General features: G+C 53.2%; 1 protein-coding gene across 2 annotated transcripts; it reads right to left on the bottom strand.

Moving 5' to 3' along the window:
• Positions 1-27,258, bottom strand: ACVRL1 (activin A receptor like type 1). 2 transcript variants are annotated; one of them, XM_034792375.1, is made up of 10 exons: positions 26,701-27,256; positions 16,773-16,844; positions 15,009-15,239; positions 13,385-13,590; positions 11,316-11,415; positions 10,388-10,534; positions 10,022-10,297; positions 9,223-9,420; positions 6,096-6,229; positions 1-3,429 (listed from the first exon to the last, which is right to left on the bottom strand). In XM_034792375.1, the coding sequence occupies exons 2-10, from the start codon at positions 16,837-16,839 to the stop codon at positions 3,295-3,297; spliced, it is 1,494 nt and encodes a 497-aa protein (XP_034648266.1). In that variant the 5' UTR covers positions 16,840-16,844; positions 26,701-27,256; the 3' UTR covers positions 1-3,294. The 2 variants fall into 2 exon arrangements, with proteins under 2 accessions (XP_034648266.1, XP_034648267.1); XM_034792376.1 differs by having other exon boundaries at positions 3,295-3,429; positions 6,096-6,226; positions 26,701-27,258.
• Positions 27,259-27,989: the final 731 nt, after the last annotated feature.

Raw genomic sequence — 27,989 nt, 5'->3', positions numbered from 1 at the left:
TGTGTTGGAAGCAAGGTTTATTGGAGGATCTGGATGCAAACGAGATATATGACGTTTTTCAGAGGAGTTGAACACTTTGAGCATAAATAAGGCCATGCATGAGCTGTGGACAGCAGGGCTTTCCCTGTCTCCTGACATCTCACTTTGGGCAAAAGCCTGAGATTTTGCAGCACTCAGGAGATAAAATCGCTTTACATTTTATTCAATATATTACATTTGAACATATAAATCACTATAGAATGGGGCCCAAAGCTGGTTTTCTGGGCATTGTTTAAACTGATGTTACAGATGGGACCAAACTGATCCCCAAGATCTGAACAGCCTTAAGCCTTGGAGACATTTTTGGATCTGGGTCAGAACTTTAGGGACTGGCTTCTTCTTTAGCTGAAAGAGCCCTGTGGTGCTGCATCCCAGGAAGGAAGGAGGGAGAAGAATGTGGCAGGGTATAATGGGAACTATTTTTCTGCCTTCAATATAGTGATGGCTACCAGGTGAGCATCTCAAGAGAGGTGACAAGAGGAAGATATTTCAGGCCCCCATTCAACAAGGCACTTAAAGCACGTGCCTGTCTTTAAGCATGTGAGTCCTCCTGTTCCCCTGGGGTTTAGGAGAGCCAGGAAATGTGCTCTCTCTTATCCTTATACTCCTGAGACGGAGAGAAAAGCTCCTCAGGGGCTCATTAGCACATGAAATCCATGATATTGCTGTACTCCAATCAGAGCTACTTTGGATACACAAAGACAGACATGGATTTCATTAATATATGCCTACGAGCCACTGATTTCAATAAGGGTTGGTCACAGCACTGTGCTAATGGGGCAGTTTATGTCCCAGCTCCAGGAACGACTGAGCTGTGGGAGATGCCCAAAGAGGGGGAGAAAGGTTTTTGGCTGCACTGACAACCTGCCAGGAGGCTGTGGGCCACAGCTGGGGCTCGGTCCCGCTGCGCCCCATTGAAAGCGGTTGTCAAACTGCCCATGGACTGCAGTGGGAGCATGCTCAGGCCCTTAATTTGCCAATATCTGTTCAACAAGGGACCTGCCCCCGCGAGTCATTGAGCGCCCTCAGCTCCAGGCGAAGTCAAGGGGAGCTGAGGGTGCTCAGAATATCTCTGGGCTGAGCCCTGGCTCTGTTAATCAAAAACAAACACACACAGCCACAATATTTTGCTCATGCTTGTATCTTCCTTGATAGCTGGGCAGCTGAAACCACCAGCGATAGAACCCCGCAGCTGTTCAGCGCTGTCCTTGCACTCGTGTGACAGCACCAGGGCAGCTGTGGGCAGCGTTAGGGGGTGGGGTGTCCCCGCTCTAGACAGTTCCGGATGTGGATAAACCAGAGAGGGACCCTGAACAAAACGTTGCTTCCAAACAGCCCCCCCAAAGTCTGGGCGAGTTCAGATGCGGCTCTAAAATGTGGCTTACGTTGGTCCCTTACAGACCTGGAGTATCCCTCTGGGCTTCTCCGACTGTAACAGACAAGGGAGTGTCAGGTGGGCCCTTCCAGTGTCTGGGAAGTCTGGGCTGCCTTTAGGGAGACCTGGGGTCTTATTCTGCCCCGCCTTGCACCTTGTGTTGTCATTTCCACTTGTGCAAAATGCGTGGGAAAAGACACCTCATCAGAACGGCCACGTTGCACGGCCAGTGTGCCCAGGTGGTAAAGCCTCCACAGGAGACAAGGCCGGGGCCGGACACAGCGGCTCAGACCCATCTTTAGCAGGCTTGCTTGGAATAAGAGGATGTGACTCCCCTTCCCAGGGAAGCGAATGCACCCAAAGTACCTAAGGGAGGAAGATACGGCAGGGAGTATCATATGAGCTAACAGGGCGTCTGGGATCTGCCGCAGCGAGGTGGGGTGGGGACGCTAACCCGGACTTAACCCAGTACCGTCCTTTGCAGAATACAAGAAACACGGTGCACACTGCACCCGTCGGGGAATTCCTGGCTGCTGTCGCCGGGGGAGCTGTGGGCGGGGAGCCCTGCTGGTGCCAAATTCACTGGGGAAGCTCAGGTCTGAGCAAAGCCCAGATTCCTTCATGCTGGGCTGTGTCAGGGATGGAGGAGGAGGCAGGAACTCACCTCTCCAGCCATGGGGAGCAGTGAGATTAAGCTGGCCAGGGCTGGCTTGCCAGCTGGTGGGGATGGAGTAGCTGGACGTGCTGGGGAAATGAGGGAGACCCACTGAAAGAGGGGGTGTTTCTTGCCCTTCTGCGCCTGCCTCTGGGGGCGGAAGAGGGTGGATCAGGACAACCCAGGAAATGTCAAGATAGCACTAGACCCTGAGTGGCTGCGTGCACCAAATTCCTGCCTGGTGTAAACAAATGAAAGTAAATCAGAAAGCCCCCAGGCCAACCTCCAGCACAGAGCCTCGCCTCTCGCGGAATGACGACCAGTAAAGGTCCGGTGCGCGTGAAGGCCAGAACTCCACCGCAAGAGGGAGAAATGACACCTGCAGCCCCAGGGGTTTCAGCACCACGGTCGGGTGGCAGGCTGTCCCCTGAGGACGCTCCACTGGGGTAGAGAGCAGCTTTAGTTCTCAATAGGATGCTAAATTAGTGCATCCCCCAGTGGCTTCGGCTACACCCCCTGAATGAGCACAGAGCGTTCATCACAGCCCCGTTCCAGTCACTGCGCTGCTGCCCGGCTCCTGGTGATTCCAGGGTGCATACTGTGTTATTTTACACATGCCCACAGACAGACATGCGTGCACACACACTCACCCATGTGCACATGCACACACACTCGCCCGTGTGCAAAAGGATCCCAAAGGCTAAACTGAGCCTCTTGCTTTTCACAGGGTCCTGATGTGGCGTTCAGAGTCAACGCCCCACTCTTGTGAACAGGGCAGGGCGCGGGCTGCTGCTCATGTTCCCGTCTGGCACGCGAGACAGGCTGGCGTCAGCTCCCGGACCCAGCGGGTATTTTTATAAATGGGCTGGGAGAATTTTTTTTTTTAATTAAAAAAAAAAACCACCTCCAAAAAAACAACTCGGAGGACACTGGAGAGCGACTGCGAAAGACGTGCCGGGGCAACTGGCAGCTGCTCAGTGGGGCTTTTCTGCAGCAGGTTGGAATGGTCCCTGGGGCGTGGTGGCCAATTAAAATCCTCCTTCCGCAACGGGGCTGGACTTCGAGGGAAAAACCGGTTTGTTATGGAGTTGCGCAAAGAGCCCTGGCCCCCTCCCTGCACGCAGCATAAACTCAGTGCCCTTCAACCTCTTTGGTTTCTCTGCTGCTTCGGCGCCTGAGCGGGTAAGACACCCGACGGCAGCGCTCTCGGGCCTGCTCCCCGCACTTAATCATCTTGTTTGGGTTTTTCTAGGGAGCTGCTCAGCTTCTTTAGTGTCTTTTTAATCCTCATGGCTGTGAGCCGAGAAGAGGGGTTCTGGTACCAGCATTCCTTCATGATCTTAGCCAGGGCGGACAAAATCTGGGTGGGGCCGAGAAAGAGAGAGAAAATTACTATCAGAGATCCAGGGCCAGATCCTCCACTGGTGTAAATCAGCAATGTTTCATTGGCTTCTGTGGAGCTACGCCCAGTTACACCAGCAACAGATCTGGCTCCCCAATATTAACCAGTGACCCCCCCCCAGCAGAATGCTGCTTTGTCTCCCCCTATTGGCAGGCCCCATAAAGAAAAGTCACGAGCAAGCACGGCTGAGCAGAAGTCTGACCAGGTGGGTGAAGTAAGAGCTTTTCCTGGAAGCCTGTCATTCAAAAGCTGAAATATTTGGGCAACTTCTCTGACCTTCCATTTTCCCATCTGTGAAATAGGGATGATAAAACGTAGAGACCTTGTAGGAAGAGCTTTAGGTCTCCTGGCAAAAGGCCTCTCTATTGGCAAACACTTATCCACATGCTGGACACTAATACCATCAGTTAGACCAGGACTGCTTGCAGTAATAAAGTTAAACCGGTGTGTAAGTGTTTGCAGGATCCCCTCCTCAGGGATCAGGTGAAGGCCATTTATTTAAACCTTTGGAAGTCAAATCCGACCGAGGAAAATAGAGAGGAACACAAACTCTGGCAAATCTAGTGTTCCAAAAAAGAATTCCAAGTGCAACCAGCAAACAACACAAAAGCTAAGAGCAATTTTTTTTAAGTCCATCAGAAGCAGGAAGCCTGCCAAACAATCAGTGGGGCCACTGATCAAGGTGCTAAAGGAGCCCTCAAGGAAGACAAGGTCATTGCAGAGAAACTAATTGAATTCTTTGCATCCGTCTTCACTGCAGAGGACGTGCGGGAGATTCCCACACCTGAGCCATTCTTTTTAGGTGAGAAATCTGAGGAACTGACCCAGATTGAGATGTCAATAGAGGAGGTTTTGGAACAAACTGATACGTTAAACAGTAATAAGTCACCAGGACTAGATGGGATTCACACAAGAGTTCTGAAGGAACTCAGATATGAAATTGCAGAACTACTAACTGTGGGATGTAACCTAATGCTTAAATCATCCTCTGTACCAGTTGACTGGAGGATACCTAATGTAATGCCGATTTTTAAAAAGGCTCCAGAGGGGATCCTGGCAATTACAGGCCAGTAAGCCTAACTTCAGTACTGGCAAATTGGTAGAAACAACAGTAAAGAACAGAATGATCAGACACATAGATGAACGTAATATGTTGAGGAAGAGTCAACACTGCTTTTCTAAAGGGAAATCATGTCTCACCAATCTATTAGAATTCTTTGAGAAGGCCAATAAACACATGTACAGGGGGGATCCAGTGGACAGAGTGTACTTGGACTTTCAGAAAACCTTTGACAAAGTCCCTCATCAAAGGCTCTTAAGCAAAGTAAGCTGTCATGGGATAAGAGGGAAGGTCCTCTCATGGATCAGTAACTGGTTAAAAGATAGGAAACAAAGGGTAGGAATAAATGGCCAATTTTCACAGTGCAGAGAGGCAAATAGTGGGGTTCCCAAGGATCTGTACTGATACCAATAATATTCAACATATTCATAAATGATCTGGAAAAAAGGGGTAGACAGTTAGGTGGCAAAGTCTGCAGACAATATAAAATTACTCAAGATAGTTAAGTCCTAAGCTGACCGGGAAAAGTTACAAAGGGATCTCACAAAACTGGGTGACTGGGCAACAAAATGGCAGATGAAATTCAATGTTGATAAATGCAAAGTAACGCACACTGGAAAACACAATCCAAACTATACATACAAAATGATGGGGTCTAATTTAGCTGTTACCACTCCAGAAAGATCTTGGAGTCATTGGGGATAGTTCTCTGAAAACATCCACTCAATGTGAAGCGACAGTCCAAAAAGCTAACAGAATATTAGGAAAGGGATAGATAATAAGACAGAAAATATCACAAATCCACTATACAAATCCATGGAACGCCCACACCTTGAATACTAAGATCTGGTCACCCCATCTCAAAAAAGATATATTAAAATTGGAAAAAATATAGAGAAGGGCAACAAAAATGATTAGGGGATGGAACAACTTCCATATGAGGAGAGATTAAAAACACTGGGACTGTTCAGCTTAGAAAAGAGACGATGAAGGGGGAACATGATAAAGGTCTAAAAAAACATGACGGGTGTGGAGAAAGTGACTAGGGAAGGGTTATTTACTTCTTCACATAATACATGAGCCAGGAGTTACCCAATGAAATTAATAGGCAGCAGGTTTAAAGCAAACAGAAGGAAATACTTCTTCACACAGCACACAGTCAACCTGTGGAACTCATTGCCAGAGGATGTGGTGAAGGCCAAAAGTATTACTGGGTTCAAAAAAGAACTAGATAAGTTCCTGGAGGACAGGTCCATCATTGGCTATTAGCCAGGCTGGGCAGGGACACAGCCACATGCTCTGGGTGTCCCTAAACCTCTGATTGCCAGAATCTTGGACTGAACGACAGGGGATGGATCACTTGATAATTGCCGGGTTCTGTTCATTCCCTCTGAAGCACCTGGCATCAGCCACTGTCAGAAGACAGGATCCTGGGCTAGATGGACCTTTGGTCTGACCCAGTCCGGCCGTTCTTATGGTCTTAGTTATGGATGTATGGGTTTATACAGCGGTTGAGTTAAAGAAGACTCCACTGGAGTGGATCTGCGCCCTCTGCCGCACTTACCGAGTCAGAGTACAGCCGGTTAGGGACACTGGGCGTCTGCTGGTCAGTGCAAACCACCTTCTTCATATCCTCGAAGCTGGGGTCACTTGGCACCATGTCAAAGAAAGGAGGCCTGTAGTCCTCCACGATCCCTGCTGGAGGAAGAGAGGGCAGCACGTGAGGAAGGCTGGCTTGGTCACGGGGTCATGCAGCACAAAATCAGCAATATGCACCAATGACCGTAACTCGTCAGCAGCCCCAGGACAAACAGCAGGAGCATGCACCACTCAGGCACATGTGCATGCATGAGTGTGTGTGTGCGTGTGCACGCTTGCACCACTGCCCTCTGCTGGATGGACCCGGACCTGTTGAGTGCTTGTTTATAAGGGGATGAGCCTGTCCTAGCACTGTACTCGGGACGTGAAGAACCCCTAGTAGCTCCAGTCTCAAACAACAGACTCTCATTAATCACATGTATTATGGCAGTGCCTGAGGCCCAATCAAAACTGGGGCCCCTTTGTGCTAGGCGCTGTACAGCGTATAGACAGCCGTGTCTCTGGAGGAGCGGAAGAACAGGGGTGAACTGCTCACACGGATGCCAATGGAAGTTTTGCCATTGATATCAGTGGGGCCAGGATGTCACCCCAGGGATCCTTTCCCCATCTGTACTGACAGTGGTGTGTGTGGATGTGGCTGTAGGACCCTCCCCATGGTATGAACATGTATGAACATGGGTGGGCATAGCCAGTCAATGGGGCACTAACACCGAGCATGCTTACACCCTGGATGGCACGAAACGTGACAGGGGTATGTGGCATGAGCAGGCGTGGCACTGATACGCAGCGCAACGGGATGTGTGACACGAACGTGTTCACACACCGGGCACAGTGACCCACAAACGACACCGCCCTCACTCCAGATTCACGCTGGCATAGCTCAGACCAGGTTCCGCCTGTGCTGCTTGCGTTGCCAAACCAGACCCTGGGTGGAACCCTGCCTCGGCTACCCAGTGCTTCAGAGGAAGATGCACCAAGCCTGCAGTGAACACCTCAGGGCTGCTCAGAGGGAGGGAACCCACCCCCGACCCGGGTCTCCCTTTGGAACTGGTTGCAATTGCAGGAAACCAGGGGCCAGTTCAGATCACCTGGGAACCTTGTCTTAGACGCAGCCCCAACCGCCACCTCGTGGTGAACTGGAGGCCAGGCAGCTGCTCACTGCAGACGGGCAGCAGCCGGCCCTGGCTAATCCATATTTAGTGCCTCCGTATGTCTTTGTGACAGAGATTTAACCCTTTTTGGCTGCCAAAGCCCTTCCAGTGTCTGTCCCATCAGCTCACTGCAGTGGGAAGTTCCTATCTGGCACCTCACGAGCCTCCACCACCCTCGGGGCAGAGGGTGTAACCCCCACGTCACCCTGCCCCCTTGGATGCAGTGCACGGTGGGGAGTTTCCCCGGCACTGAGGGTCTGCTGGGAGAGAGGCCTTTGGCCCTCAAGGGTTAATGGCAGCCAAGGCAAGGGCACTGTTGGGTTAGTTAAGTGAAGTGTTTAATCTGGGAGCCGTAAATGAGATTAGCCCGGCCAGACTGCGCCTTGGGGGAGCTGCCACCTGGCCCCCAACTTCCCCCATTTAATGGACTTTCCTGCTGGTGAAAGGTGCCAGCTGGACACCCAGGAGACCGCAGGCCTCTGGGTGTCTACCTGGGTCTACCTTCCTCCCCTGCCTGTGTCCCTTAGCCCTGCCCTGGAGGGAAAGATGGGCTCTGTAGCACTCATTCCGGCCTGGGCCCGTCTGCGCCACAATGAGTGTGAGTGTGTGTGTGGGAGGCGGGGGGGGGGGCATTCCATTGCCAGGGAAGCCTGGCCACTGGGACACGGACTGAAAACACCACATCTGGGGCCAGGCTCACCGTGCGCGGCGCCCCAAGCTGCCAGAGGGCCAGAGGCTAAGCTAAGCCCTCCCCCCACATTCTGACACCGCTATTGCAGGGGCAGGGGAGGTGAATTCCACCTCCCAAAGCCCTGGAGAAGGAGTCTGCATCTGGTCCATTTGCTCTTGGGTCATTGACCCACTTCGTTCAGCCCCATTGCCCTCCCCCAGAAAGCATGCCCTCCCCGCCATCCTAGGGTGACCAGACAGCAAGTGTGAAAAATCGGGACAGGGGTGGGGGTAATAGGATCCTATATAAGAAAAAGACCCAAAAATTGGGACTGTCCCTATAAAATCAGGACATCTGGTTACCCTATGCCATCCCCATCCCACAACAGCTGCTTCTGCCCAAAGCCAGCACTGACCAACCCCTGGCCGTGGCAGGCCATGGGGGAAAGCCGCTGGGTTAACCAGCCCATGCGACTGGCCAGGTTCCAAGCAGTTCTCTGATGCTGCTTGTTTTCTAATCAGTGCTGAACAAACAAAGCGCTGATTGAGTCTAATGGGCCCTTTAATCAGGGAGCCGGGCGCTGACACTAGATTACAGTGTTTATAATTTACAGCTAATCTTCGGGCAAAAAACACCCAGAGCAGCCGAAAACCTTCACAGGAACAGCCCAGAGCAGCGTTGATTTCTGCACTGGGAGCCTCGCGAACTCACGGGAGGACGCGGCTCTCACTCCAGCCTGCCGCTCGCTCAGGCTGTGCCACGCTCCTAAACTGACCGATTTACCCAGCTGCCATCTGTTGCAAAACTCAGGACATGCGATACTGCCGACTTCCTATTAAAACGGGCAGTCCTAGCTTCAGCCCGTCCAGCCAGAGCCCCAGTTCTTTCTCTGCAGGTTAGGATGCATTATCTATATTGAGGTCGTACGAGGAGCCCCAGTCATGGCCCAGGAGACCAATGTGCTGGGTGCTGTACAAACAGAACAAGGAGGCCGTCTGTGCCCCACAGTCTGGGTATAAGACAGTGAATATAGAAGGTTAGCAGAATAGATAGGACCCTCTCAGGTGTCTGCGGACATCAAGATATTCTGTGCATACATACAGACGGGGGACCCCAGGGCAGTCTCCGGGTACTATAAAAGGACAGACAGATGTGTGCATATCTATAGAGAAGGGTCCTTGTATGACATCCACATTTGTGTGTCTGTGCATGTGGACAGAGAATTAGGAGCACGGCATCTCACTGCCCAAAGCCCCCCGACTGCCCCTTACCGTTAACAACCGTCCTCCTGGTGATTTCCCAGAGCACCAGACCATATGCCCAGATATCTGTCTGCTTATAGGATTCGAAGCAGTCGGTACGGATTTGTTCGTCCAGGACCTCGGGGGCCATGTAGCGTTTGGTGCCAACCCGAGGGTTGTTCCCGATGTCCAGGTAGTCGCTGCCCTGGGAATGCATGACCGCCAGCCCTGAAAGGAAGCAGCATCACACAGGCTGAGCGGGAGGACATGGGGGGCCTGGGTTTTCACTCCTCTCTCTATGAGGAAATCTGGGCCTGGTGGAGTTTTCTGCTTACAGCCAAGGGAAATCCACCTTGGATCAGTACAGCCTGCGTGTACCTCTGTCTCCCATGGCGATTTGTTCTTTCTTTCCTTCCCCGGCTTATCCCCCTCACCTCCCTTCTGCTGAGCAGTGGGGCTGCGAAGTGGGGGGAATATTTATTGTCACCTGGGGGCTGACACCTCCTGAAACACCCCCATTTTGTTCTGGGGAAGAAAAAATACCCCGGAGTTGACCACACTGGGATTTCAACCCATGACTCCAGGGAATTAAATATTTAAGCTCCGATGAGCAGACCATCCCCTCCACTGGCAGAGGAAACAGCCTTTGCTTTCATCACCCCCTGGAGATGCACCTGCCCTTTCGCCACCCGGCGCGCAGGTGAAAGGGAATCCAGACAGCGGTTAGGTGCAGATGGGACAAAGGTCTGATCTGGTCAGTTCCTCTGTTCCCCAAGCCAGAGGAGCCACGGAGCTGGGTCACAGCCCTGGCCCGATCCCCCTTCCTCACCCAGGTCTGCGATGCAGCACTCAAGGTTGTTCTTCACCAGGATGTTCCGGCTCTTCAGGTCCCGGTGAGCGATGGCTGGTTTCCCCTGGGTCCCGAAGATCTCCACGTGCAGGTGGAGCAGGCCGCAGATGATGGAGCAGGCCAGCCTCAGGCAGGTCTGTGTGTCCAGCACTGTCCTCTGCAGGTAGTCGTAGAGCGAGCCGTTCTCGTGGTAGTGAGTGATCAGCCAGAGCTGGGTGCTGGAGTTCCTGGACGTCATGTCAGAGGCGATGAAGCCTAGAGGGGGGCAAAGCAGAAGGGGCCATGGAACAGGCGTGCACCAGCAGGCCGGGTGCCACATAAACACCCTCGTGGGCTGCTACTCACCCAGGATATTGTCATGCCTGAGCAGCACCGTGTTGTAGATCTCCGTCTCACGGAACCACGACTGCTCGTCCCGGGAGGAGAAGATCTTCACGGCCACGTTCTCCCCGTGCCACACGCCGCGCCACACCTCCCCGTAGCGCCCTTTCCCTGCCATGACACGGACACGGCGTCATGCTGCCCTGCCGGTGCTGAGCGAGCCCTGGGGACGGGCTCACGTGGTGCACACCTGCCCCCGCTGGATAGAAGCCCAGGCCACTGCTGCCTATGCGGGAGGTTTAGCGACCGCAGCCACCCCTAGGATAAGGTTTTATGTTCTTTGTGGATCAATGACTAGAGGCAACCTGGTCCCACGGCTGAGCCAGTGCACTGCACCCTCTGACGGCCACTGGGCAACCCAGCAGCGGCAGGCAATTTGCCAGGACTTTTCTTTGGCTTAATAGGGTCTAGTCTGGCCAATTAGGGGCTAGGACAGGTGACTTCATGCCCAGGCCTGGCCTATACAGTCATGAGGATAAGCTGGGTACCTCAGTGCCCAGGCCTGTCTGCTAAGGGAAAGGCCGGGTCCCCCAGGGCCAGGCCTGGTCTGTACCATGAAGAGTTAGGCCAGAAGCCTCAGGGTCAGAGCCCAGCCCATCGGATATCAGGGATTAGGGGTTAGGGAGAGCCCAGCTCCAGTCCAAGACCTGCTTGTCCTTCCCCCTCCTATACTAAGCATCTCCAGAGGGCCCTGGGCTAGCAGGTGGGTAACACAGACCAAAATTTCCCCCGAGGGTCAGGATTCATGGTCTCATCTCTAGCTGCTCCCGGGATGGAGCTTGGGACATGCCTGGCTCACTGGCTGAAGGAATCAGGTGATAGCCGAGCAGGGGGATCCTCCTTCACCACGTGCAGATGTTCAAAGGCAGACGCGGTGGCTGGGTTTTCTTACCTACGCATTCCACCAGAGTGATCTGCCGAGCCACAGTTCTTTGAACAAGAAAGGGCAGCCCGGAGCCGCTGCCCGTCGTGCAGTCCTCGTTCAGCAGGTCCTGAGGGACAGATCACTGGAAGTCAGTGACAGAGCTTGAAGGTAACCCCTCAAGCAACATTAAATCCCCATCTCTTCGGTTACCATGGCAATCAGGAGCGGGGAGCTGGGAGGTAGGTGGGGTGCACAAGGGTGGTGAAGCTGCGATCTGGGGCTAGAGATGGGGCACATGGGCACAGTGATAGGGGGCAGATGGAGTGAATGCATGGATTTTGGGTGGGGATTGGTGCATCACTGTAGGTTGGTTGGGGGCAAAGGGCATGGAGAGGGGGTGAGTGATCATAGGAGGGGGGTGGAGATGGGGCACATGATGGTCGGGTTGTGGCATGAAGATCGTTCTGGGTGGAGACAGAGTAAAAGCTGCAAGGAGGGGTGTGGAGTGGTACCAATGACCTGTGGGGCAGAGATGGCTGCGTGGCACCTAAAGGTGAAGTGGAGAAAGAAGTATGGAGACCATAAAATCCATGCCACCCATATACCTTTCCTATTCAATGTTATCAGTGGTGCAAGTAGAAATCATTTCTTGCCGGTACTGCACTCATGGGAGGGACACAAAGGGGGGCAGGTGACCCTCCATGTGACTCCTCCCTGCCCTGCCCCCAGCCCGGGACCCGCATGCTCTCCCCGTCCCCTCCAACATCCCCCTTTGTACATACAAACATCAACATGCTTAACTACTCTCCCCCTAAATCTGTAGTATTCAGTCTGTTTTTATATGGAATATGGGAGTTGGGTAAGGCGCCATTTCAGCCTATGTATGACTTATTAAAAACAAATTTTAAGTAGAACTGTGTCCTAAACTGCTTTATGGTATTGTCAAACATTGCATTTCACTGGGGGATTCAACTTCCTTTATAGGAACAGAACAGATTCCTGAAACTCTTACCAGCCCACAAAAGTGGTCCATAGTCATGCAAATAGTCCCATTGTTTTCAATGGGATTGATCAAATGATTAAGGGTTTGCAGGATTAGGTTCCAAGTTCGTAAATTGTTCTGGATGAAACTGACAATGCCCGAGCTGTCAGATCAGAAGGAGCTTCATTCAAAGAAAGGTGGGCAGATGTGTGATAACTCTTAGCTCTGTTGCTAAGATGAGGAACATCTTGGCAGATTCCTGAAGCAGCTGGTTTAAGGCCGTCAGTGTCCGGCATTATAATCTTCACTTATAGTTCTTTCACCCACAAAGCTGGAAAATGAGGCATTTGTTTTCTTTGTTTTGCTGCTCCAGTTCCAGTTAACAAAATGCATGTTAGACTAGTTTGGCTGCAAAGAAGAATTCTGTGTTCACTAGGGACAACACCTGATTCCTGTCAGGCTGCAGAACTGGGCTGACATCAGAATCCAAATACCCTCTGGTCAGTGCAAGCAGAGGCATTCCTCTAATGATTTGGACTTGATGTGATGCAATATGGATGTCATGAATAATTCAGACCAATGGGGTGAAACAGAATCAAAAACGTTGTTTAAACACCTTCTGTCCCCCCCACCCTTCCCCTCTTGAGGACTCCTGACCAAGGTAACAGCACAATACATATGCTAACAAACTTAAATAAAGCCTTGGTTTAAGTTTGTTAGCATATGTATTGTGCCATTAAAGCCGTTTAAAGAATGAATGTTCTCCCTAGCCGCATTCTGCTCCTTTAAGGAGCAGAGCGCGGCCCCACCCCCCTGGAGGAGTGGGCTAGCCCCAAGGCTTCCCAGTACCCCGTACTGCTAAAAATCTTTTGCCAGTACCGCATGCTGGAGGGTACGGCTCTACTTGCACTCCTGAATGTTAAATCCTCTTAGGTAGGGAGAGAGCCCTTGACTGTGACACAGCGATGGGCTCCGGCCGCAAAGTTTGGGTTTGGATCCAACCTCTCCAGAACTCTGGGGCCTTCGGACCTGGGGGGGTTTGCAGGGTGGGAGCCTGTCTGTGGCCATCACCATTTCTGGTCCCTAGCGGGCAGGCTGTTCAAGGCCCACTCACCTCTAAGGTGCTGTCTCCGACCATGGAGGCTTTCAGCATGTTGTCTGCGTCCCCCAAGTCATCATGTCTGATGAGAAGCCGCTTCCTGCGGTGCTGAGCCAGCTTCCAGAAGGAGAGCGTGATGAGCACGAGGAGGGCCAGCAGGGGGACGAGGATCATCAGGAGAAGGTTCGTCAGAGAGGCAGGTTCTTCGGGCTGCTCCTGGCCTGAGGGGAAGAAAAGGACCAGCTGTGGTGGAGTCCACGGGCAAATGCAGTATGCATGGAGTCAGAGCAGGAGTCAGGTCTGGATGGAACAGGCCCTGGGGTCTGCAGCTTGGTTTCTGTGCTCCTGTGCTGGGACAGGGAGGGGGCTTCAGGCCACCTTTCTCTTTCTCATATTCTAGCGCCAGGCAGGGCCCTGGTATAAGTTAGAGCAGCCTCTGGGCTGCTAGGAGCTGCCCTCTCCATGGGTGTGAAAGGGTCAGGCTTGACCAAGCCCTGGCTGGGATGATTTAGTTGGGATTGGTCCTGCTTTGAGCAGGGGGTTGGACTAGATCCCTCCTGAGGTCCCTTCCAACCCTAATCTTCTATGATTCTGTGATACTCCCCAGCAGCCCTGAGCAATTCAGGGGCAGCAGGCAGGGAGCTGGAGAGCTGACAGCAAATGTCACCCCAGTCCTGCTGACAGCTCTCCCCCCACAGAAGGAGGGGGTCAGAGTCTGCTGGGCTCCAGCGAGCATGAGTGCAGCAGCCCAGGGCCTGGCTCGGGGCTGGGGGGCACCTGAGCTGAGGGGGCAAGGCCAGAGGGGCACCAGTGATTTCCGGGGAAATTCCTGTCTCCCCAAAGATTGTCGGAGGGTTCCCAAGGCAGGGGGTGGGAGTCTGGGACAAACTACCAGAGAGGGGAGCCCCCTGCACCCAGCCACACCGGGGACCGAGGACACAGCTGGGCTGTGTGACGAAGTGGGACTGTTCTTAATGTTTTCCTCAGTTTCCCCTATGCAGTTCTTAAGTATCTAGGTGGTGGGATAAGGGTGTCTGGTTGCTGCAGAGCAAAGGGCCAGGGTACATAAATGCCCGACACTCTGTCTCCTGGCAACTGATGGCCTGGGCCCCTCCTCTGCAAAGGTGCCAACTGAAGGTGTTGGAGACAAAGGGATCAGGTGACCTCCTGGCCCGGGAAAGAGACAAAGCCCAGAGAAGGAGGGGCTGGACGGGGGTGGGAGTTCGGAGCTGGCTGGGGACTGGAAGGGAGGGCAGACGGGGGTCTGCCTCGCTGGGCCCCAGAATGGACCCGGTGGAGGGGTCCCGTTCGCTGGACCTACAAGCTCTGTTTTAGACCATGTTCCTGTCATCTAATAAACCTCTGTTTTACTGGCTGGCTGAGAGTCACGTCTGACTGCGAAGTGGGGGTGCAGAACCCTCTGGCTTCCCCAGGACCCCGCCGGGGCGGACTCGCTGTGGGAAGCGCACGGAGGGGCATGTGCTGAATGCTCCCAGGAGAGACCCAGGAGGTGAAGCCATGTGAGCTTCTTGCCCTGAAGACGGTCTGCTCCGAGGGAGAGGAGGCTCCCCAGAGTCCTGACTGGCTTTGTGGGGAGCAGTCCCAGAGCATCGCCCGGGGACTCCGTGACAGGCTGTACCTTTCAGGAGGACACTAGTGTTCTCGTTGCACATGTTGGAGCTGCAGCAGCTCATGGCGTATTCTTCCATGGGTTTAGTCTGGCATTGCTCCGGGATATTATCACTCAGGCAGCCCTTGCGCTGGGTGGCCTTCCCGTTCTCCCGGGTTTTGCTCACAAAACACACCTTCCCCCAGCAGGTGGCATGGTCACAGGGCTGCACGTGGTTGTCACAGGCGCACATCAGGTTCTCTGCAGGACACAAACGAGACAGCACTGTTCACGGACGGAGCCGAGCTGGGGTGGCCCCACAGGGCTCTCCCCACATTCCAGCTGGGGTACGTTACGTCCACCACCCCGCGAATGTCACGGGAGGGCTCTGACTGGGCTGGGAGACGGGTCATTAATAAATACTGGGGGACACAAACCAGCTTCTTGTAACAGCAAGTCTCACATAGTTGAGGGTTGGCTAGTCGAGCCCGGGCCATGCGGGCCAGATTTTCAAAGAAGCCAGCACACTGGGGGCAGGTTGAGTGCTGGGCACTTCTTAAGTATGACCCCAGTTCTAGGTGCTGATCACCAGAAAATCTGCCCCGGAGGTCTTCTGAAAAGCCAGGCTCAGACTGGTAGATAAATAGCTAAATCAATAGCTAGATAAATGTGCTGGATAGATGAGAAAGAATTTGGGGATGGGATCAAATCAGGATATTTGTCTCTGGGGCTTTAACTTCGGGAAGGTCAGAGTTTTTTGATCCAGCTGTTTTTGTTCATCCCATTGCAATTTCACATGTGGATTTGGACTCTGAGCGCCACTCAGGGGCATTTGGATCTGGACTTTAGTCTTGGTCCTGTCTCTAAACCCGAGTCCTAAAGTTATGCCTGGAACCCACACCCCAGAATCTAGGCTGGGGCCAAACATCATCATCAAGGCGTTCCCCAAGGCGGGGGCAAAGTCGAGACCTGAACCTGAACTTGGCCGTTTTGGGGGGTTTGGCCCATCAGAGTCCGGCTGGAGCTGCAAGCTCTGACCCCGAGCACGGTTTCAGGTTTGCAGCCCCAGAGCCTGGGTACGCTGTGGTTGGGATTTGGCCTGTTTCACAGCCTGGGCTCATCTCTAATGCAAACCCGGCAGTGTCTCTCTGCACAGAGCTCTCCCACGGTGCTGGCTCTAACAACAGGGCCTCAAATTGTGCCCCTTGCTTCAGCACTGGGTAGCTGTGAACAGGGTGAAGAAGATAACCCCGGGCTGGGGCTGACCAGTGACAGAGATGAGCAGACTGGGGTAACTGGAGGGGGTGAGGACACGGTGAGATGTCCAGTTAATAGCCCAAGAAGACACCGTCTCCCATGGTTAAGAGAAGCCCACCCCAGGGAAAAGCCCTAGGTATTTAAGAATACTCCCTGCATCCCATCTCTGAGTTTCATGTCTCCAGCCCTTTCCATCCAATGAGCTCAAAGCACATTATGAACCACAGTGAACTAACACGGGAGGGAGATCAGCGACACGTGAGGAGAAACAACTCGCCCAAGGTCACATGGCCAGTCATGGGTACAGCTGGAATAGAACCCAGAAATCCCAACTCCCGGCTTCTTCCTCTGACCAGTTCTGCCTCCCCAGGCAGACACACAGGGGTGTGAATAAATTGCCTGGGATGGTGACTTATTTTGAGAGGCGAGTATATAACTAAATCTCCAAATCGCCCGCCATTAATTTCATTTTCCTGCACAGCTGTGCTCTGGGAACACTGCACTGTTCCTAGTCACTCTGGCTATTCTGCTACATACCAGCTGGAACGCTCCTTGGAACAGTCAGAACGACCAGGAGAAAGCTCCCAATGGCTCCTTGCAGCATTTTCTCTGGAGAAAACAGAATTAATTAATAGTGCAGTCTCACAATTCGGCAGCCTCTTTCACCTGGAGGATCTGAAAGCACTTTGCAAATGCAAATGATATTATTATCGTGCAACTTCATTATATATAGGGGGTCACTTCATGCATCCCTGAAATGCAGCCACGTCTGGGCTGGAACGGGTCAGCTGCTTCACAGTCGCTCGGCAAAGCTACACAATGGCTTTGGAGAGGAAATAAAGGATTCTGTAGTCAACTGAGATTGCGGGGGGGGGGGGGGGGGGCAGGATGTAAGTAGGTAGGACGGAATTATCCAGAGTGGAGCTTGGCCAGGATATCACAGTTACCACCTCTTCCTGAGAGTGATTACAGGAGATCTTTACGACACATAACTGCATGAAAACCCATTCCAGCTAAACTTAGCCTCCAGAAGATCAGTCTGCATTGGTAAAGCGTGCAAATAAACACAGTGCAAACTCTGCACTGATTGACAGCAGTCCACTTGTATACAGAAGGGTAGCAGAGAGGAATAGGATAGTATACCTTTAAATGGTTTGTGAACCTGCTAGTGGCGCTTACTGTATTTGGGGCTGGAGAAGCCACCAGAAACCAGCCAGGGCAGCAGGGGGGTTGTAGCTAGGTCTGGCATGTGTGTAGTGAGCATGGTTCCTTACTTGTGACCCAGCTGTGTCCCTGCGGTGCCTTCGTGTTCTGTTGTCATGTGACGAGCAATAGACACATCAGCCTCTTTTCAGTGTAACAACTTGTGTGGCTGCACGTCCTCTCGTCCCAGGAAAAGCTACGCCAAAGCATTGTACAGGCTTACCTCACCACCCCTGAAATGCAGCCTCTCTGGCGTGGAGCACAGCACCCAACGTGCACCAGCAAAGCTTCGGTTTTAAAACGGGGAGCGAAGAAGTTCCACACGATCTGAGCACTCACAAAGCAGGGGCAGTAGAGGTTCAAAGGGGGAGCCAGGTAGTAACAGACGTAATGGGACGCAGCGGGGCCACAGCGGGGCAGTGCAGCCAGCGGGATTTAACTGGGTCTAAGCAATAGATGGTGCAGCATCAAAGAGCAGTGGCTCGGAAAGGCCTGATGAAGAGGGGCTCACCTTCCCCTCCCCCACACCTCTCTTCTATGCATCAAAGTCAGAGCTTCTAAGGCCAGAAGGGACCCCCCAGGCCACCTAGGCTGACCTCCTGCATATCGGGCCACGAATCCCCGCCCAGTTACCTCGGTACTGAGGCCAGTAATCTGGACTAGACTAAAGGAGACCACAGGCAGATAAATACGGGGGCTGGTGGCAATGGCAGGGAACTGATTTGGTGCGACATACAGCTCCGTGGGCCCGCTCTGAAGTATCCTTCAGGCCAGCTGTGCATTACAGAGTCTGGCGGACTGGGTCCTCCAGCGGGCTTTGGTATCAGGCTTATCAGCGATACAAATACACTCATAGCAGGCAGCCAAAAGTTTCCCAGCTGCTCCTATGGAGAGGGAGGGTTTTTTGTTTTTTAAATTCTTCCTTGTAAAAAGGAAATTCTTGCCAAACTAAACATGATGAAGACTTGACCTCACCACTGTCCCCAAGCCTCCCAGCCCCCTTCCTCCCCGCCGTGCAGCCGTCTCCTTCGCTTCTGGATCCCTTTCTAAATGGACGAGCCCCTGGGTTCTCCACCCACCTCCGTCTGTGATTTCTACGTAAACAGGCTGATGGCTCCGTTTCCTGCAATTCAGGGAGCCCTGCCCATTGCCCGCCGCTGAAGCCAGAACAGGAATCAAGATTGTTTAGATTCTGGCCTTGATGGGAAAGGGGAGTCACGCAAACACACACAGCTCCAAGCCGCACAAACAGATATCTGGCCCAGACAGCAGCTCTGTGGCTCCAGCCATAGGGCAGCCTTGCAGGGACCTTTCCTCCCCGAAATAACTCGCTTTGTTGTTGCTCCCAGAGGGGAAACAGAGACTCAGCTCCAGTGGGATATGGGACTGGGAGCGGGAGCCGCCTCTGGCCCAGGAAATTTGCAGCTTTTGTGGATAATGTACCAGCAGGCAAACAACCCTTTCAAGGGTGAGCAAAGGGGCTGGATGTATCCACAGGCTGAACCCATGTTGGGCAATGGGGCTCTTTGAGGCCCGTCCCCCAAACACTGGCACAGAGAGGGCAACATTCCTGGGGGGAGGGATAGGTGCTCCCCAGCAGCTGTGCCCTGAACCAGGCACAGTCACATGGGCTGCACCCCAATCTCCCCCGCCCCTCAGCCCGGTCCCAGTGCAGACACGAGGGCACGGATCCAGCCCTGGTGTATGCAAAGAACACTCCTGGTTAAATCAAAGTGCTAGCTCACTCCAGGGGGGCACCTGACCCTTCATCTCACAGTCTGGGTCCCGCCCGGGTGCAGACAGGATCCTGGAATAGGAATTGCCACCTCCATGGTGCCCAGGTTTGGATGGCTGCTGTCCTGACCAGGCCTAGGCCTCCAGACTGGAGACAAAGGAAGCTCTCGGAAAATGGGCTTTGGGCCTAGAGGCACCTCTAAAGAGCTGGGCCCAGTTCTGTTTAGCTCCCACGATCCATTTCCTTTCTCTCCCGCCCCTCTTCCTGATCTCATAGACTCGAAGGCCAGAAGGGATCATCTAGTCTGACCTCCTTCACATCGCAGGCCACAGAATCGTGTCCACTCACTCCTGCAACCTCTGGCTGTGTTAGCCAAGTCCTGAAATCATGACTTAAAGACTCCAGATTACAGCGACTGCACCACTTACTCTAGTTCGAACCCCCAAGTGCCCCGTGCTACAGAGGAAGGTATAAAACCCCCCAGGGTCTCTGCCAATCTGACCTGGGGGAAATTCCCTCCCAACCTGGCCATCAGTTAGACCCTAGTAGGGTGACCAGATGTCCCGATTTTATAGGGTCAGTCCCGATTTTTTTGGTCTTTTTCTTTTATAGGTTCCTATTACCCCCCACCCCCGTCCCGATTTTTCACACTTGCTGTCTGGTCACCCTAGACCCTGGGCATGTGGGCAAGAGCCAGACCCCTGGGAAAGAATTCTCGGTAGAACTCAGCGCCCGTCCCATCTAGAGTCCCATCTCCAGCTGCTGGAGGCATTTGCTATTGGCAGATGCGGATGACCCATACACTATTGATCTCCTTCCTTCCTTTTGGTCCCTACTTTTCCTTCCTCCCTTCTCTCCTCTCCCGTGTTCTCTCTGAACCCTTCCCTCCTTTCCCCATCTCTAGCCTCCCCTTTGTCCTCTCTCCCTCACACACTAACACAGATGGCTCACGGGTTCTTTAAGCCCCACCACTTGGATGTTGTAACATTGCTCCAGAGACCCAAACCATCTCTGTCACAAGTAGCCCCGTGACCGCAGCCTGAGCTCTCTGGTTCTCGTCAGTAACAGAAACACGGTGGGAGGGTCCTGAGAACTGCTGAGAACTCACTTTATTCTGGTGCTTTCCAAGCTGCTGCTTCTAGAAGGAAGCTTCTGCTCCAGAAACGGAGATTTAATTTCCTGCACCCTCTGCACCAGTGACTCACCATTCACATGTTCTCTGTAGCTCTCTCACCTCATTAGGTCTCCGCACCACAGCCTCAGCGTCTCTGTGCCGGCAGGTACCAACTATGGCCCTCGACTCAGAACCAAGTGCAGAGCTCGGGACAGGTAGCCTGGCTGTAGACGTCTGTGTCACCGACCCCAACAGTTCCAGAATCAGGCCCCAACATCTGACGAGATTGGCTTAGGAATTGTACAATTTTCAAAGCGCCTCTAGTTGAGGCTCGTTACCTTCCGGTTTGTGAGCCCTTAGGGGGGCACTTGAGACACATTTCCAGGCTTTTCTCTGCAATCATGAGGGCTAGAAACTTACTTTTTTCATTTGAATTGAGAGTTGAGCCTCTCCTCCCGCCCCCATCATCAGTCTCCTCTCAGAGCAGGGGCTCGAAGGGAAGTCCTGGCCCCCACGAAAGTCACTAGGGTTTTTGTCATTGTGTTCAACGGAGCCAGGATTTCACCCCAAATATGACAAGACTGGTGAAAAAAGTGGCAAGACCCGATTCTTAGAACCGAGCGGAACTTCCTCTTGGGATTGTTTCTAGAATCAACCCCCTGGATCCAAGCCCAAAACCCCAATGAACCGAAATGCTCTACTTTCACCACGCAGTCTGTCCTGCAAGCGTGGGGAACCGAATGGAAGTGCCTGGAGCAATATCCCCATCCCAAGCCATCTGAAGCACAAAAGGGTCCAACAGATGGCAGCATCAGTGGTGGAAAATCAATTCGAAGTTTCAAGTCCTGTCAGTTTTAATAGCCTTGAGCGTTAGTAACACAGGGAAGAAGCATTTTTAAAAATTGTTGTTCGACTGGAAGGGTTGATGGCTACCAATGATCACAGACCTGGTTAAAACTGAAGGATGTGCTGACCACCTTTCATTCATGCTAAATAGAAGAAGTGAAGCCCCTTTTAAGAAATGATAGCTGGACACAATAGAAGCCACCGCCCAAGTCACTAGGCTGCGTGGCAAGGCCTAATCAAGAAGGAACCCAGGGAGAATAAGTGGGGTTTCTCTATGACAGATTGCAAATGCAGGGGCTAACGCAGTGGGTCTCAAACTTTTTTACTGGTGACCCCTTTCACATCACAAGCCTCTGAGTGCGACCCCCCCCCAATAAATTAAACACACTTTTAAATATATTTAACACCATTATAAATGCTGGTGGAAGCAGGGTTTGGGGTGGAGGTAGACAGCTCATGATCTCGTGACCCCCTGAGGGGCCCTGACCCCCAGTTTGAGAACCCCTGGGCTAAAGGATTTTTTGACATATGAGAGAAGCAGAGAGCCCAGAAAACCAGCAGACAGCATGAGAAACAGTCGTGAGACTAGCCCAGAGGAGCAGAGAGACAGAACTCCTTGGGGCACAGGACTGGCTGGAGAAGCTGGCTTGGAAATTTTAAGGAAACTTCCTGCTCTTTTTTTCCTTCTGTGTTCTGGGAAATAGGACCGTGTGTTCATTCACTATGAATAAACGGGATTATACCAGAGAAATACCTGCCTTGTGTCACAGAGTGTGGGGGGACACAAGACCCTGCACCCCCGGCTTCCTGCGATTCACCATGACTCTCAGCCAGCCAGTAACGCAGAAGGTTTATTTAGACGACAGGAACACAGTCCAAGACAGGTCTTGCAGGCACAGACAACAGGATCCCCCCTGGTTAGGTCCATCTTGGGGTCCCAGGGCCCCACAGCCCCCTTGGGAGGTCAGAGCCCTGTCTGCCTCCCAGCCATTCCACCAGCCAGCTCCTGAAACTCTCCCTCCAGCGACCCCTCCCACAGCCTTTGTTCAGTTTCCCGGGCAAAGGTGTCACCTGGCCTCTAACCTCTTCCTGGGTTCTCACGTTACATGCTCAGGTATTTTCCCTCGGTCAGTCTCCCATCCCCCAATGCAGCCCCCCAGCCAACACTCCCCTGTCAGCATTCACAGACCACAGCAAGAACAGTCCCAGTTCGTCACGCCTTGTATCATCAATTTCTTCTCTAATGGAAACCACTAGGCAAGGCTCCACATATTGACAAACTGCTCAGGGCACAAGAGGCAAGGCAACCTTATCTGGTCTGTGACTCTTTGAACCACAAATAAAGAAACAGAGGGACCAGGTTCCCAGCGTCTGTAAATCGGAATAGCTCCAGTGAAATAAACAGAGTTATACCAGCCTACACCAGCCGAGAACCTGTGTGAGGATAATCAGAGTTAAAGTAACTTGAATTCCACCTCTTCCGGGCGTGTGCTATCGATAGGATTTATAATGCAAGAGCATGCCAAGCCTTTACGATGTCCTGCTACGGTGTCCTGTAGAACCACATAAGAAAGCAGGCCAATGTAATGACCTATCAAAGATGCTTCTATTAAGAACGTGGGTGGAGAACGCAAAGTTACAATTTCTTTGAAAATGAAAGTGCACTCGGAGCTGCAGTTCCCCACAGGCCACTTTGACTCAGAGCATACAAGAAAGCAGGGCTTTGAATGCTTGCAGATGTGTCGCTGTTTCTCCTTGACCCCCTTGGCGCCACACCCTTCTCTCGCCTGCAACGTGCCAGCCCAGGATCCCACGGCAGCCAGGGCCGGCTCCAGGCACCAGCCCACCAAGCATGTGCTTGGGGTGGCGCCTGGAGGGGGGCGGCGCGGTGGGGCGCTCCGGCCTGAGAGCGGGGCCACGACTGGGCTCGCCGCCCTCCCCGCGGCGCTCCGGCAGCCGGGGAGAGCGGAGCCGCAGCGGGCTCGCCGCCCTCCCCCCAGCGCTCTGGCCGCCGGGGGCTCTCCGCCCTCCCCCCGGTGCTCTGGCCGCCGGGGAGAACGGAGAGCCCCAGCCGGGCTCTCCGCCCTGCTCCCAGCACTTCGGCCCGGTCGGGGATTGCGGGCCCGTGGCCGGGCTCGGCACCCTCCCCTGCCGCACGGGGGCGCGGGTGTGTGTGGCTTTTTTGCCTAGGGTGGCAAAAAAGCCAGAGCTGGCCCTGACTGCAGCTGTAAGGCCAATCCTGCTTTCTGCTCAGCACAGAGCCGGTTTTTATAAAATCTGGAGTGCGTTTAGTGCTGGTGAAAGGCACCAGAGAGAGCCCTGAGATCCTCTCTGCACAGGACCAGTGACCGTGCTTGTAGGCTCTACCCATAAGCCCTAATGGTGCCTTGGCAGGACCATCGGAGCATGCCAGGGTTCAGTCTTTGTGGCCCATTCAGGCCTTGGTCCATGTGCTGGGGCTGCCAGCAAGCGCCTTTCATGATGGCGGTTTCTGTGCTGTGGACACGTGTCCGGAAGGAACTAGATCGAGTCCCACCAAACTCCAGATGCACAACCCCCCCAAGCAGTAACTCCGCTCTGTTCCCATCGAGCTGGGCTGGATTCAAACCAGCTCCCTGGGCTCGAGATATTCATGCCAGGTGCCTCCTGCAGCAATCCACGCCAGTGCAAAGCAGGTCTCCAAAGCTCAGAGACAGCCCCTTGCACTTGTGTAACTGACCGTCCAGGGCAGCCATGAATTGTCCCCAGAGGGCACTGCCGCACTGCGATAAAAAACTCACCACGCTGAATCTCAAACCCGGCTCGGGCTGTGTAGACGCTCCACTCTCGCAGGGTCTCAGAGCCCGGGCTCCAGCCCGAGTCTGGAAAGCTACATTGCAATTTGATAGCCTGGAACCCCGAGTCAGCTGACCCGGCCAGCCCTGGCTGTGACGCAGGCCTTTGATCTCAGTGTAGACACAGAGCAAGACCAATGTCTTCCCAGGGGGCCGCGGAGTTTGAAAGCTTCAATTCTTGAGATCGTGATCTTGGGCCTGATTTTCAGAGGTGCGGAGCACCCATAATTCCAAATGAAGTGACTGGGAGCAGCAGGTGCCCAGAGGATACTTTTGAATCAGAATCAGACCCCAGAGGATACTTTTGAAGATTGAAACCGAAACCCTCTCCTCTTTCCAACACCCTGTCCTAGGTACCTCCAGGTCCCTTCATGCTGCTTGGTTCACTTTGGAGAACAGTTTAACTAGCGGACATGAAACCAAACCAGGAAAGAGAATCATCAACAAAATTATCACCATGGTTCGCACAGTCACACGCTCGCATGGGAGATATCTAGGGGTCGTGCCCAGAAAACCACGCGCAGAAAAGCCTTTTTTGGTTTTTGAGTGCCAGGATGCATCTCATGACCTGGTTCCTTATTTTTGCTCCTGAGAACCAGCAGCTGTACAGACGCCCCCCTCCCGTCCCAGGGCACATGAGCACACGGCCGGCAGCAAGCGTTATTCCTGCCTGGGGAGGCAGCAGACGTAGGCAGTTTCCAGGACACTGCCGCTCTAGGCTGATTGTCAGAGGTGCTGAAGTTCCCCTTGAGGTCAGAGGCAGCTCACTCCTCTACAAACCAGGCCATGCATTGCTAGATCGAAAGCCCACTGAACTCAGTGGGAGTTTTTCCGTTTACTTCAATGGGCTTTGAACCTAAATTGGGAGAACTACGGAGATTCCCCTCCTCTCCCGGCCCATCAGTACAGACTTGGCCAGGTGCATACGGCAGTGACATCTTCTGCCACTGAAGCTTTCAGGAGCTGGCCAGTGGTCTGATCCAGGGAACATGCTGTATTCCTAGGGCTGGAGAAAATGTAGAGCCAGAGATCAGATTCGCTTGGCTCGGGGGTCTCCCCCAGGCCCATTTCGGAGCCGAACTGAGCCTCGGAGCCTTGCAAAGGTTGCTCCAGGGACATTGGCATGCCTGGCGCAACGTGCCCCGAGCCAGCAGATGCCTCGAGCAGCCGCATTGCACAGCATGGGCTTTGTGCTGCCCTGCGCTCGAGGCAGTTGCTACATTAAAAATCAGAGAAACAGGTTTTGTTATTTAAAAAAAAAATCCGCCCAGACGCCCCCTCCCCACCCACGTGTTTATTTTTTCTCAAATTCTGTGTGTTAGAGAAACAGGAGGGCAAGGTTGATTTTCTGTTTGTTTGTGCCGAGAACAGCAAGGGGTTTTTTATTTCTAGCCTGGAAGCTTTTTAGAAACAGTAACAAACAAATCCTGCGAAGCATCTCTGACCCCCTTGTGTGTGTGTGTGTGTGTGTGTGAGAGAGAGAACTGAACACCCCATTCCAGTCCCGAGTATCCTACTGAGATACAGGATAGCACCCATTCCTTCCGCACCCCAACACTGATTTGCTTTCTCCGCTGGCGCTGCTCATTGACCCAAGGCTGAGCTTTTCCTGAGCAGTTTAGTAATTCTGTGCAGTGTAGGAGCAGTTCACGGTGTTCCAGCCCACACTGAATTTAATTTGCCACCATATCGCCCTGAACTTGGTTAGGTTCCTCTGACGTTCCACAGTCTTGGTTAACCTCAATCATTTTGTGTTATCTGCAAATTCTGCTTGCTCCCTGCTCCTCTTCTTCTCCAGATCATGAATTAATATCAGCCCTAGCACAGCTCCTGCTGTTAACTTTCAGTGGTGATGAAATTGACCATTTCTTCATAATCCGTTTTCCATCTCTTCCCTAGCTTCTGACCCAAGATAGCCCTTTGCCTCTGATCTCTGGACTACTTAGCGCCTTCAGCAACCTCTTATGAGGAACTTTGTAAAAGGCCTTTTTGAAAGTCTAAGTGAATTGTGTCAACTTGTTCTCCTTTATCTGCTCTTTTATAGACAATGGTAGAGAATTTGAATAGATTGGAGAAAGCGGTTTTCCTTTTCAGAAGCTGTGCTACTTTGACCTTATCATATCATTCATTTCTAAGTGCTTTGTAATTCCATCATTTCAACTAATTTACCAGTCTCTAGTCTGCAATTTACTACATTTCCCCAACGCCTTTTAGAAATAGCTGCAAAACATTTGCTACTCTCCAATCCTGCAGCACTAGATCCATTGCATATCCTATAATTATAGTTTACATATCGTTTCATCTTCTGAAAGGGGACACAAGGCCAGATTCTGACTTCAATTACCCTGGTGCAAATCCAGAGTCATCCCACTAACTGCAATTGAGGTAAACCCAGATTCTAATCTCAGTTGCACAAGCAAACATCAGGAGCAAATTCTGCCGGCTTCCGAGCGGTTACTCCAGATTTACATTCAAGCAATGGAGTGGTTCTCAGCGGCAGGTGGTACACAGAGGGGGATCAGAGTCTTAGAGGGGAGGGACATCCCTTGCTGTGAAAGGGGGACCCAAAGAACAGTCTGCTCCAATGTATCACAGAGGGGGCAAATCAGGAACAGACGAGAGGGGGTGAGGAGTTACACATATGGGGGCGCTCTAGTGTTGAAGGCTTTCTGCTTTGGGCACCAGCCTAAGAAACATCCCAACACCCAGAGGGAGCAGTTCATTCCAACTCACCTATGGCTCTTTCCCTCTCATTGACAGCTCCGGCCAGAGGAGAGGCTGCTTGTGGGCGGGCGGGTTCTGCCGAGCCTCTGGAGGTGGAACGGAACCTGCCCGACCCAGGTCTGGGCGTCCTGTATCCGACTCTCTGTCTGCTGCTAGCAGGGCTGTGGTGACCCTTTCCCAGGGCCAGAGGCGATTCTCCTTGGGTTGCAGTGTCTGGATCCCAGCCTTCGACGGACACTTTTCCAACTCACCCCAGGCAGCTCCCCACTGCCCTGCAAGCTCCAGCCTGAAGCAGATTCATGAGTCAGCCTCCGTCCTCCCCACCCCACGCCTGTCCCAGCTGGGGAGAGGGGTGTGTGTGTCTAGTTCCCTCCCCAGTCCTGGGGGCTCGTTCCTCTCTCCCTGTTCCCCAAACGCAGCAGTTTGGCAAGATCTCCGAGCTCTGGATGTGGGAGAAGTCAAAAAATGTTTCTTATTACTGCCTCTTCCTGCCTGGCTTTTCTCCACCACTCCCAGCTAATAAAGCATTTCCTATTGCTGAGCATACAGCCACAGCCTAGCTCCCTTCCTCCCGCACACCCCGGGCCCCTGCTCCATCCCGATTGTTCTCCCTCCCGCCCAGTCCCTGTCCGAACACTCCCCCACGCCAGGGTGTGTGGGTGGGCGGCGTTCCCGGCTCTTCCCCAGGCTCCCACCAAACCCCTGTGTGGACAAAGGGAAATGCACCAAGTCTCCGCACAGAGCAGCCAGGGCCTACGGGTTTGGCTGCCTCAGTTTACTGGGCTGGAGTAAGAGCAGGCGAGAGACATTCTGGGAGCGATGCTGGTCGCTCTGGTGGGGCCAGTGTAGGGGCGACCAGTGTGTGGGGCTGGGAAGCAATTGAGGAACTGGTTAGTACCGACTAATTGGGAAGGAGCCTCGCTCCTTTCAGTCTGTGCTGACCCCAGGGCAGCGCTGGGCTGCAGGGAGTGATGCAAGTGACTCAGAAGGGAGCGCTCTGCCCTCACCATCAGTGCTGACCCCCATGATCCCTAGGGGGTGCTCGGGTGCTCTCCCAATGCCCCAGGGCAGGGCTAGGGGCGCTGTGCTGCAGGGAGCCGCGCTGGTGCTCTGCCCTTTAAGAGGATGCTGCCCCCAGCATGTCAGCTGGATGCCAACAGACACGGTTACTGCTGGGGGCCGTCTTGCACAGGCGATGCCGTGGCTTGGTCCCAAAGGCCCCAGAGCCTTTCTTGCAAGCGTCGGGGGTTAACCCTGGTGTTCAGATTCCTACGGGGGAAGGAGAGCGGGTTACTTCC

The sequence above is a fragment of the Trachemys scripta genome, chromosome 16, assembly GCF_013100865.1.
Source record: "Trachemys scripta elegans isolate TJP31775 chromosome 16, CAS_Tse_1.0, whole genome shotgun sequence".
NCBI classification, from domain to species: Eukaryota; Metazoa; Chordata; order Testudines; family Emydidae; genus Trachemys; species Trachemys scripta.
The sequence above is the reverse complement of the archived record's forward strand: the minus strand, read 5'-3'. Positions and strand labels throughout refer to the sequence as shown.